The 12,463-nt window shown below is 34.3% G+C and overlaps 1 protein-coding gene across 1 annotated transcript; it reads right to left on the reverse strand.

Annotated features, from left to right (window-relative positions):
- Positions 1–1,596: 1,596 nt before the first annotated feature.
- On the reverse strand, positions 1,597–6,264 carry LOC140827701 (formin-like protein 2). The gene is made up of 4 exons (XM_073190482.1): positions 4,763–6,264; positions 4,310–4,509; positions 3,134–3,378; positions 1,597–2,580 (listed from the first exon to the last, which is right to left on the reverse strand). The coding sequence occupies exons 1-4, from the start codon at positions 6,211–6,213 to the stop codon at positions 1,750–1,752; spliced, it is 2,727 nt and encodes a 908-aa protein (XP_073046583.1). The 5' UTR covers positions 6,214–6,264; the 3' UTR covers positions 1,597–1,749.
- Between the last annotated feature and the right edge of the window lie 6,199 nt (positions 6,265–12,463).

The following is a 12,463-nucleotide window of genomic DNA, read 5'->3' on the forward strand; positions in this document are numbered from 1 at the left end:
AAACTCGTTTGAGTTCGTTTGTTAATCATATCAAGTCAAGCTCAAGCTCGATAAGCTCGACAATTTAATCAAACTAAGTTCAAGTTTAAAGATTGTCAGTTCGTGAGCTCGCAATCATGTTCATTAATAGGCTCGCAAGCTCGAGCTCGGCTTGTTTAGGTGGCTCGAGCTTTAGCTCGACTCGTTTATGTATTTTTAGTTGTTATGTTTGTAGTCTTGATTATTTATGAGTGAATTTACACTTTTATGTCTGATTTAAAATTAGTTCATAGATATATTTAATTTTTAACAATCTCGAATCAAGCTCAATTGTACGTTTTACGGGATCAAAACGAGCCGAGCTCAAGCCAAACTTGTTAAATAGATAAACGAGTTATTAATGAACCAAGCTTGAGCCCAGCTTGATTAACATGATAAACGAGCTTTTAACGAGCTGATCTCGAGCTTTTCACAAGCTTAGTAATTTCAAGACAAATCGAATTTGAGCATGGTGATAAAAGTTTGAATCGAACTCGAGCTCTATCAATCTTAAACGAGTCAAGATCAAGTCTGATATTATTTGGCTTGATTTGGATTGTTAACATCCCTATCCACAAGTCACAATTTCGATATTTTTTAAGAATGGTAGATTTCAATATGAATTCTAATATATATTACTGTATACTTTTGGTATTTTTTTCGTAATAATAATAATAATAATTAATCCTTCTATAATCACATACTTTTGATATATTGGTGAAACTTTGTTATAGTTCAAAAAAAAATCTTTTAACTAATCCAGATTTATCATTTTATCTTATTATATTATCGCATACAATTTCAACTTAAAAAATTGATAAACAAATTGTTTAGGAAGGGAAAAAAGTCTACTTTTCCTTCTATATTTTTTTTACGAATCATATGCATTCCGTATACCACGACCTGCTAATATTTATTTTGATTTTTGAGTGAGTCTCATGTGAGACCGTCTTACGGATCATAATCGGTGAGACGGGTCAACCTTACCTATATTCAAAATAAAAAGCAATACTCTTAGCATAAAAAGTAGTACTTTTTCATGGGTGATCCAAATAAGAGATCCGTCTCACAAATACGACCCGTGAGATCGTCTCGCATAAGTTTTTGTCATTTATTTTTTATCATAATAATGTGCTCCAATGCGAAAATTTCCTCGGAAATAATATTTAAGCAATCCAACCCCTGCGCCAAAATGGCGTTTCCAAAATAGCGTGCAATTCACGTCATTTTGGCGCAGAGCCTTCTCCAAGGGGAGCTAGCGCAGCTCCAATATATTATTATTATATTACGTTAATAATTATATATATATAAATAATATTTATTTTAATAATTAAATACTTAATCATAAAAATTAAATTAATAAAATAAAAAAGAATATCACGAGAATTTTTTTTTAGAGTAAAGTTTGAATTAGATGGATTGAAGATGAATATTGTATTTAGTACAGACTCTACTTTAAAATAATGTTTTGAGTTGAAGATAACCTTTTAAGAACACAGACGGCAACGACACGACAACCTTAGTATTGGTAGTGGTGCTGGAACAATATATGGCTAATGAGAAAGTGAAGAAAAATGATGAAACTTTCAAAGCCAATTACATGTTATTTACTTACTTTCGAATTTCACACATTATATTACACATGTACCGATCCAAAAAACTTCTGCATACAAATTCTTAAATGAAGCGACAGAAATCTGAAAGTGTTATTAGACTACATGACACAAGCGGCTAAGTCGAGGACGAGCTTTCCCCATCCGAAGAACTATACTGTGGACTTCCATTTAATTGCGGAAACACTCGAGGAAGGCATGGATTAGCTGGTATCTGGATTTGCGACCCCGAGTTTGAGTTTACCATCGCGCGCTCGTTTATCTTGCCAACATCCTTACACACCTGATCGAGGATGGATAGAAAGTCCCTTACAATGACAAATAACCAAAAAGACCGAGTGTCTTCCTTAGCTGAGTCACCATGGAAAAACTCAGTTAACCCCTTCACCATCGAGAGAGCTATGCCTTCTTGTGCTTGAATGCGTGCTATTTCTGACTCTGCCTTGTTCAAAAACTCATTCGTATGGTGAGCAAACTTTCCAGTGTCGTCCTTTGAGGCGACCTCTTCATGGAGTTTCAAGATTTGGGTGACCTTGGAAATTCCGGTAACTAGCTTGGTGACATCGTTACCAAGAACGTTGGCATCCATAGAAGCTGCTTTTTTCACATTTGTCAGTTCCCCACTCAGCCCAGAAACTATTTGAAGGCCAATCTTCCGAAATTCAACTTCATCACGGAGTGTGGGCTGCTGACTTTTTTCAGACTCTGTATTGTGATCGACACCTGAAAGACGGGCACCCTCTGTCCTGATGATTTCTTGGACTACAAAATGTAGAAGGGTCGTTTTCCCATCCGCCCCCTTAACATCTACAAGCTTCAGAAGAGCATGGAGATTGAATGCATGGGCATCCCCTCGATTGGTGCCAACATTCATGCGATTCCCAGTCTTCAGCACTGCTTCCAAAAGTTTGCGGAACATCCTGCTGCTCTTCAATTCCTTGCAAGCTGACTGTAAGGAAATAGAAATACAGATATTTTACTTTGATGTGGAATTATTTATTCTTCGGATATAAATCAGCATTTAGCCGCCTTATTGAGGATTGCTTCACACAAAAATTGTATGCTCCACAAGTATTGATTTTGATCATCGGGCAAGGTGTGCTTGAAATTCAGAAGTTCAACAAAAAAGGGTGGTGTTGAAGTAAAATAAAATAGCATGTGCACCATACGGGAAAAAAAAGAAAAACTGGTTAATTCCAGTTACTATACTTGAAATTTGGACTGTTAAGTTGCTGCAACTATCTCGGTCCAACCCCATTCGGATCTACTCTTTCGTGCAAAGCATTAGAAATGAGCAAATTTGTAATGGTGTTTTAATTATTTTGAATTTTCCTAGATCAATAATGAAGAGCATGCTAGCAACACGTGGCAAACGACCAATCTGACAGACGTGACAGTGTAAGAGGCTAAGCTTCATTTGATCCTTGAAATGTAAGTAAAAGTTCAAAATGCACAAGGCAAGATTGTTTCGTCACAGTAATAGCTCAGATGACTCGATTTACCTCTAACGTCTCGAATGACCTGTTCAGGTACTCAACTTCGGACTCAAAACTGGCCATGTAAAGCATGGCATCCACTCTCTTGAATGCAAATGGTATGTCAAGCAATGCCTTGAGAAATGTCTCCGCAGTGCCAAGCTTGAATGGTGATTCTTCCATTAGATCCTTCAATTTTCGTTCCTCCTCCTTAGTAGGAGCCATCTTTAATAAACTTTCGAGAAGCTCGGTACCAAGTGTATCAGCATTACCTGTTCCATCGAGTCCCCCCAAAGACTATTACGTTCAAAACTTTTAAACCATTGTAAAGGGCAGCTTCAATGGACAAATTGAGGACTAATAACCCTTTCTATCAAGAAAAAATGACAATGGAATTCATAACAAATAAAGAACTAGTGCCATCTCACACAGTTGTACATTAACCAAACAGATAGCAAAGAAAATTGTCCTGAATAGCCAAGAGCAAAGCAAGAACACTTCGTTGAGATCTAAACATTGTTAGGAATGATAACAAATCCCTCGTCTTGAAAAGTGAAAAAAAATTAGACTAATCAGTAAGTAGCATACTTTTCAAACAGATGAATTAATACTAGTCCCTAATCACCAGGCATCTCGGGCAAAATACTCAAGCCCAAACTCAACTCCACTCACAATTATACTAGGCTCAGTCCCATTTTCATCGAGCTGGCTGAGGTTGGGTTGGTCCGATCCAATTGACTATCCTATTTGAAGAAAAGGAAAAAGGAGAGTGGATAATGTGAGTAACCAACTTTCTCGATGGCAAGACTCTGGCATCTTGGTTGTTTGATCTCGACTTCGAGACAAATCTTTCTAAAGTTCATTCCATATATTGAAAGAGCCTACAATGTTTTGACATCAACATACCAATTCTCATTCTTCTTTCCCTCCCTTAAAAAGTAAAAATTCAATTGCTCGCCATACAGAACACCAAAAAAGGAAAAGAAACACCAACCAATGTACGACTCGTACAAAAAACGCCACAACATAAATATCCTTTTTGGATTAACCAACTATGTTAAATTTGTGGACAGGAGCTGGAAGCTAAAGGTGTTTCAACCTTGGACCACAAACAGTCCAAATTGAGCTAAATTGAGTCAATACCAGGCACAAATAACAGTGTTAGACGTGTGATCTAAACACAGAAGGAGAGAAGAAAACCACCTTCCACGAGTGCTTCACAAACTTCATCTACAGTAACATTAAGCGCCCGCAACAATATAGCAATATTTTGGGACTTCTTCGGATCAAGCACCATATTTTTTTGATTTATGTCAGGGAAAATCTGGCACCCGACGGTGTTCTTTGCATTCATATTGGAAGAGTTCGCGGGGAACAGTGTCTCGATCATTTCCTCATTCAACCTACAATAAGATTCATGTTCCAAATAGCTTGACAAAGAAAACCTTAAAAACAACCTCAAGTTACGGAAAATTGAAGGTTAAAATATTATTCCCAACACAGAGGAATATCCTACTAAAAACTCCATAAAAACAATAATCTGAACTAGGATCATGGCAGATCTTACACAAAATCAAGCCCACCAATAATATTTTTATCAGGAGCAAGAATGATAAAAAAAAAAAAAAAAAGTCCAGAAAGTCAAGAAAATCTTACTGAAAGGAACTGGATTTCATCTGATCCCAAACCATTGTCCTATCGGAACTAGTTCTTACTTTATCCCAGTGCAAAGGCTTCAGCTTTGGCTTAACATTTTCCTCAATCCCTCCTTCCAAATGGGACGAACTGCGTTTCCCTTCGTCCACATTCTGAACAACTTTCAGAGACGGGGCAAGCAGCTCCGGCGGTCCACTTTGTGGCACAGATTCCCACAACCTTTCCGGAGGCGGCGGTGCCTGAGGAGGTGACGGCACATACTCTACACCGGGAAAATCTGGCGAGTAATCGGTAGTGTGCCCATCGGAGGAGGAAATTGCCGAAAAAACTCTCGGCTGCCGTGTCGGTGGAGGAGGAATAAACCGCGGTAAATCAGGTGGGAATATCACTAAACTGTCCGGAGATTTCGACTCTACACTTAGCGGGCTACAAGAATTCAATACGACTGACGGGCTACCATCAGATGATAAAGAGTTTCTTGAAGAATTCTCGTTCGTTGAGATAAAGATTCTTCCTCTAAAATTATTTCCACTATTATTAAAAGTGTTGTCATGGGGGACTGCTCCTTCATTGTTTCCTGTGGACCCTCCAGGAGAAAAGAACACTTCCGCGTCTTCTTTTTCACTGCCATTATCATTTCCTTCTCCTCCCGAAGAAGAACTCAAACGGGCATTGTCGTACACTCGGTTGGAGTGCTCGCGCGGCAATGGAGGGAGGGGCTGGAGCTCCGGCGAGCCGAGCCTTTGATAGTTAAGAGATGCAGACGCTAAAGGAGGGGATTTTTTCTCATTTAGTTCGGAAGTTGAGCTACCATTGGCGTCACGTGAGCTGACAAGCGTGCCGAGGTAGAGGAACTCGGAGGAGTTCGAGGAAGCAGTGTAGCGAGGAAGCGGCGGCGCGTACTTGGAAGTTGTGGTAGCGGATGTGTCGGAGGGAGTGGAGTTGGGAGGAAAAAGGGGACGTTTTTCAGTTCTCTGGTTATGGCGGTGGTGGCAACAGCGGTGAAGGAAGACGGACAAAGCCAAAAGGACTACGGAGAGGAGTGAGACGGTCAGTACGAACAAAATGAGTTTGGTGGGCTTGTGGGAAGTGGGTGAGGAAGAAGAAGGGAGGACCAGGGAGGAGATGTTAGCAGGGAACGTGGGGAATGCGGTGGTGGAAAGCGGCGGAGGTGGTGGCGGCGGCGGCGGGGAATAGTTAACCGGGAAGAATGGGTTCTGAGTGGCAGCGTCAGGGGGATAGAGCGCGGAGAAGGGATATGTGAGGGGTGGTTGGCCTACTGGTTGAGTGGAGGGAGAGGAGAAGGGGGGCTGAGAGATGGTGGCGGCGGGGGTGGGAGGGAGAAGTTGGTCTACCGGGAAAAGGGGCTGGTGGAGTAGACGCCGGTTAGCGGCGGCGGTGGTGACGGTGAGGATGGTAAGAACAATGGTTGGAAGGTACAAATGGAGCATGTTTGCTATTGTTGTGTTCAGAAAGAGTGAAGAAGATGAAAGTTTGGGTGCCATGTAAAATTTTAAAATAATATATTTAAATGTGCATTTTATAATTACTATTCTTCAAACAAAATATTAATATTTATATATAATAATATTTTAAAATAATATATTTTATAATTATTATTCTCCAAAAAAATATTACTATTTATATATAATATAAATATTATATTATATAATTATGAATGTATAAATTTTAAAAATGATGTGTGTGTGAACTTAAATTTGACTAAAACAAGGTAATTGTAAGAAGTTTGCAACTTTGCTTTCGATTTATTAAATATACTGCAACAACTCCGAAGTCCTGCCATTTTGTATTTTGGGCAAACCCTCTCATATATATAAGAGGATTCAAATGTAAAAATAAAGACAAAAATTTGTGTGAGACGATCTCACGGACCTTATTTCGTAAGATGGATATCTATTTGGATCATTAATGAAAAAGTATTACATTTTATGTTAAAGTATTACTTTTTATTGTGAATATGGGTAGAGTTGATCTGTCTCACAAATAAAGATCCGTAAGACCGTCTCACAAAAAACTTACTAAAAAATAAAAAGGAAAAAAATGCAGATCAGTCGTTTGATATGGTTTGATTTTTATGTTTTAGATTAGATTTTTACGATTAAATATTTTGATTATTATGAACAAAAGTTAGATCTTTTAATCTAGTTATTTTAAATAAATAAATAAAGGTAATTTACTTTTTTAAAAAAAAATTTACTTTGCATATTCAAATATTTATTATAAGTGTGTTTCAAAATACATAAACTTTTGTGATATGGTCTAACAAGTTAGTTTTATAGTTGAGATATCTTATTTGAGTTATTCATGAAAAAATATTACTTTTATGTCAAGAGTAATACTTATTATTGTAAATATGGACAGATTTGACTCATCTAATAGATAAAAATATATGAGATCGTCTCACAAGAGACCTGCTGCTTTTTCAAAATAGCACATTTTGTTAAATATTATACAATGTAGTCTTTTTTAGGTTAAAAATCTTAATATATCTTTTGTTTATCCTTTTCTCCAATGAAACTATTTGCTGTGATTTAATAAAATAAATTTTTTTCCAAAATAATTAAATACATTTATCTAATTTTGCATCTGATTGCTTGTCGTTTTAGTAAAATTTATAATTTGTGGTAATTGTGCAACTCAAATCTTTTTAAATTATACCGCGGTTCAAGCCCCACATTTTGATTATTCTATCCAAAATGGATAATTATTACATAAAACATTATTCATCTCAATAACTGTACCTATTACAATCAACGTGAATTGAACCATTGACATCAGCTTTGATATCAATTGTAGGACTGAGTGTTTAATGTTTTACTAAAACCATAGTTTGTACTTTGTGGTAACAATGTAATTCAAATTTTTTAAACAGTACCACAGTTCAAGAATTACGTTTCGATTATCCTACCCAACAAAAACAATTATTGTACTGGATAACTTTCATTAAATATATATCATAAAAAAATGGATCAGTCAAAATATAGTTTAAAAAAAATGCATGTGGGCAATCCCCAACCAATAAGCATAAAACTGTATTCCATCATAATTTTTTTTTCTGACCACTTAAATATTGAGATAACGTTTGTAAATAGTATGTTTTTATCTAAATGATTAAATTTATAGATTATAAAAGAAGAGGAAAAAAATTCATAAATAAATAATATTTAAAAAGTAAATTTGAAGTTATTTTTTCAAGGTAAAGTATTTGATAAATAAATTATAAGGAGATTCTTGTGGGCAATACAGTTATTGTTGACATTTATAATTCGGCTGTCTATTGATGATAACTTTTGGTAATTCGGCTGGCCTTTTCATGGCAACCGTTGGTTTTTCATAATGTTGTTATCAGCGTGTATAAAAAAGAGATGTACAAAGGCCAAAATACACACCAGCAAACATCCACTTCTCCTACATTTTTGCCTCCTATTTCTCTCCTGCGAAAATTGCTTATGTTCATGTGCATTACGTTGATAAAGTTCATGTAATCTTTCTTTAGCCAGCGTAGTCATTTGTGATACATCACTATAGCTCTGTCCTGTTGTATCATGAGAAACAGACATCGCTGCGTATCTATCCATTACTACATCACAAGCACATACCTGAGAAGACGAATCTGTTTTAAGGACATTATACTTCGCATATGCATAAATTTGGTTTATTTTAGCTTTGGTCTACTGTATTTTCTTCCTATATTGTTCACTGATTTTTTACTTTTATAGTTAGATATATTGTGTAACAACATCTTCACTATATTTTTATCAAATAAATCAATTTTGTATAAATTATGTATTGGAGTATTTATTATTTTAGTTTTATGGTTTACTCGCTTTCCCCGTCGAATGGATAAACTGGGAAATCATGTACAACTGAAGGGGCGAGTTGCAAATAAAAGAAGTTGAGGGCGTTAATGCAATTTTTCCATTTGCTTTCTACTGACGAATCTGCTCGATGGAATGTCAAATCCATCTGTCTTTTACCGATAATAAAAGGGGGAATTTAATGGAGACTTTTGGGTTAACTTTCTTCAAATAATTTAGGCATATTTTTTTTAAAAAAAATATATAAATTTGTCTTGTTTCCTCTTGTCACTTTTTATATTTTGATACTTGCAAACCTAATGTTTAAATCGTGAATACAAAAATTTTTGTGAGACGATTTTATGAGATCATTTTGTGATATAAATCTTTTATTAAGTCATTTATAGAAAAGTATTGATTATAGTTGATATGTCTCACAAATCCGTCTCACAACTGACAGATGAAAAAATCAAATTAAGCTGTATTTTTAAATCCGATTTTTAATCAATCATTGTTTGAATCGGTTTTCTAAAACAGTTAAAACGAGAGAAAAAATTATGACGATGTCGCTACATCATTTAAAAAGAGTGACGTAACTTCTTCGAGCAATTTGGTTCGAATTGAAGTTCGTTCCAAAAATCAAGTTAATTAATTTATTATATAAGAAAACAAATCGATCGAATCTTCTTCCTGAAAACTTAACTAACGAAATCGTTGGTGTACACAAATTGATATGAGTAGGTCTTTTGTGAGACGGTCTTACGAATCTTTATCCGTGATACGGGTCAAGCTCACCGATATTCACAATAAAGATAATAATCTTAGCATAAAAAGTAATACTTTTCATGAATGATCCAAATAAGAGATTTGTCTCACAAAATACGATACATGAGACAGTCTCACACAAGTTTTTTTCAATGGATATAAACGAACAAAAATAAAAACATATATGTTTTCTGATTATTTCGTGTGAAATTTCTAAATAAATTGTATCAATATAATATTTATTGTTGTTTTATATATAAAAAAAAATTACAATAGACCTTCATAATTTAAATATTTTGAAAAATTGTTTCAATTATTGCTGACCTTTATAATTCGAAAATTCGGACAAGATTTAGTCTCATGATATAAACAAACAAATGTCTGACAATCACAGGCATCCTCGGGCTTTGCAATTTTTCACTCTTACTGAAACGTAAGGATCGCCCTCTACTAGAAATAATATATTTATTTTATACATACATAATTTTAAATAAATATATAATTTTGATACATGAATGTGCTGCCACTTCGTGTTCTGTCATCGTTTTTATTATTGAGATGATATTTATTTATTGAATGTGATTAAATATATTAAAATTGAAATGTCACAACAATGATGAATACATAAATAAATAAGATTGATGAATAATATATTAAAACCGTTATATGATTGTATATAACATGAATCAAAAAATATTAATAATATGCTAATATAATGTAAATTGTAAAAATTATAAAATCTCAATGTTATTTATATTTTAATTTAAAATTGCTCACATTTTAAAAATAAATTAACACTGCTCAGAAAAGAATAATAATAATAATATAAAAATTGAGTAAATCAAATTAAATGCATGGTAAATAATAAATCAAATTAAATGCATGGTAAATAATAATAATAATACTACTAATAATAATAACAATAATAATAATAATAATAATAATAATAAAGCAAGTCGGCCATAAATGCGATGCGGAGTGTGACATCTGACAAATGCCTTTCACATTGACCAAAACTTCCCATTCCTTGACTTGAAAAAAGAAGCATTTTAGGCTTTGTTTTATGTTATTTTGTTGATTCTTATAAAAGATGTTTATAAAATTATTTAAATTTAAAATAAATATTATACATTCATATGATAATCATATAAATATCTTGTATCTAATTACCTCCTTACAAAAATGAAATATTTAGTTGATTTGGGTGATCTCATAATTAAATTATCCATTTTTAGTTATTTTTTAACTTAGCTGAAAGCATTTATTACATTGAAAAGTAATATGTTTTACCTCCACAGCTTTCTACTTTTATTGGACTCATAAAATCCATATGTAATAGTTCAGGACAGCTTGTTGTGCTGAAGCATTGCAACATAGGGTGTGATATCCGAGTTTGCTTGTCTTTTTTACACGCTCCGCAAACGTATGATACTCATGATAATATATTGGGCATATATCGTGCATCTTACTTACAAATGTTCTTTAGTGTTTTGAAGTTTTCATGGCCCAACTTTTGATGTCGTAAATCTAGTTTATTCACTTTTGCATGTTTGCCTTTAAGATCATTTCCTAAGATAAAAATTATCTGTAGATCTTATACCAGCCATGACATACATGTTAGTCTTTTCAAAAACTTTACATGAATTTTTTTCAAATTCACATGCAAGTCATTATCATGTAATTGACTAACGTTTATGAGGTTTGAGTTTAGCCCCTCAAGATGTAGCATATTGTGAAGTTTAAGCAGTCTTTTAACATGTAGAGTTTTTTTTCCCAACAATTCTTCCTTTTGCTCCACCTACGTAGGTCACTTTACCACTATTTGTTCAACATAGTCTGTGAGATATTCTCTTGAACATGTTATGTGGTGTGAGCTTCCACTATTGAATTATCAATGACCTGCAATGTTAGTTTGTAATAATATATAAACAACATGACAATGAATTTTGACTTTTGGTACTCAAATCTGTTGTCGTAGGTGTTGTGCAACACTTTGGACAACATATGAGTAGCTTCCTCACACATGTAGTCTTCCCCGAGCTTGAAACAGTAGGGCTTGATATGACCAAGTTTGAAACAGTAATTACACGTAAAGTTGTGTTTCCTTTGCTTTAGCTTTTGAGCGGAAGTTTGCTTCTTTGGTGGAAACGTCTTAACCATAGTAGCAATTGAAGGTGTTCCTGACGTATCAGTATTTTCTTTCACAAGTATAGTTGGTTTAGAAGTTTCACCAAATTCAAACACATTGTTATTGAACATAGCCCAGTCTTGCCATTATTTCCCATCATCAGTATGAAATCAAGCTTGATTGTGCTGGTGTTAAACTTAATAAGGGTTTGAGTTGTCGATTCAAGTTCTCCCTTGATTTTTCACAATTCCAAATCCTTTTTGCTTAGGATTATTTCAAATTTTGCCACAACACGTTTTAGCTCAATATTTCCTTTGAGAGAATGATGTTCATTTTATTTCTCTTGATCCAACTAGCATACAACTATTCATATAATTTTTGTACACTCTCTAGAGTGTGACTTTCTCTTCATCTTCCTCCGGAGTTTTTTGAATACTCGTTCACCGAGAGTTTTGGCATTGAGACACAATGATTTTGAAGAAATGTCACGACCAGATGTTGCAACACCAGAGATAACACTTAGATGATTGACTTGCAACCAGAATTTTTTCTTCAAAACAACAGACATATATGTGTGATTTTCTTCTTTACTAGATTCCTAATCTTCTTCATATTTTCATCACTTAAAGAGAAGGTTATACCTTGATCTTGCGAAGTCTGTTAGTCCATTCATTTGCATAATGACTTAATCCATAACATTTTCTGTACTGAACCAATTCTAATCTTTTGACATCTATTGAATCATGAATTCATTATGTGGTCTAAATTGCCCTTGAATAAGTGCAAGCTTTTTACTTTTCTCAGGGGCAACCAAAGTTGGCGGTTTAGGTGGTTGAACATATTTATTTTTGTCTATCATCTTTTTTTAGATAATTACCAAATTTTTTTATATTAAAGTAGATGAAATCTTTACATAAATCAGATGAGATGGATCCATCCAAAATCGACGGTCGAAAAGCAATGTTAGTAAATAACACATCAATTATACTT

Source organism: Primulina eburnea, chromosome 3, assembly GCF_022965805.1.
Source record: "Primulina eburnea isolate SZY01 chromosome 3, ASM2296580v1, whole genome shotgun sequence".
In the NCBI taxonomy this organism is placed as follows: domain Eukaryota; kingdom Viridiplantae; phylum Streptophyta; class Magnoliopsida; order Lamiales; family Gesneriaceae; genus Primulina; species Primulina eburnea.

What these genes read in the sequence shown, in the direction of transcription:
- LOC140827701 (XM_073190482.1), bottom strand. Translation starts at nt 6,213, where the DNA reads ATGCTCCATTTGTACCTTCCAACCATTGTTCTTACCATCCTCACCGTC. An exon ending in ATGAAATCCAGTTCCTTTCA is followed by an intron (nt 4,510 to 4,762) that starts GTAAGATTTTCT and finishes ATCTTATTGTAG; the next exon opens with GTTGAATGAGGAAATGATCG. An exon ending in GGTCATTCGAGACGTTAGAG is followed by an intron (nt 2,581 to 3,133) that starts GTAAATCGAGTC and finishes ATTTCCTTACAG; the next exon opens with TCAGCTTGCAAGGAATTGAA.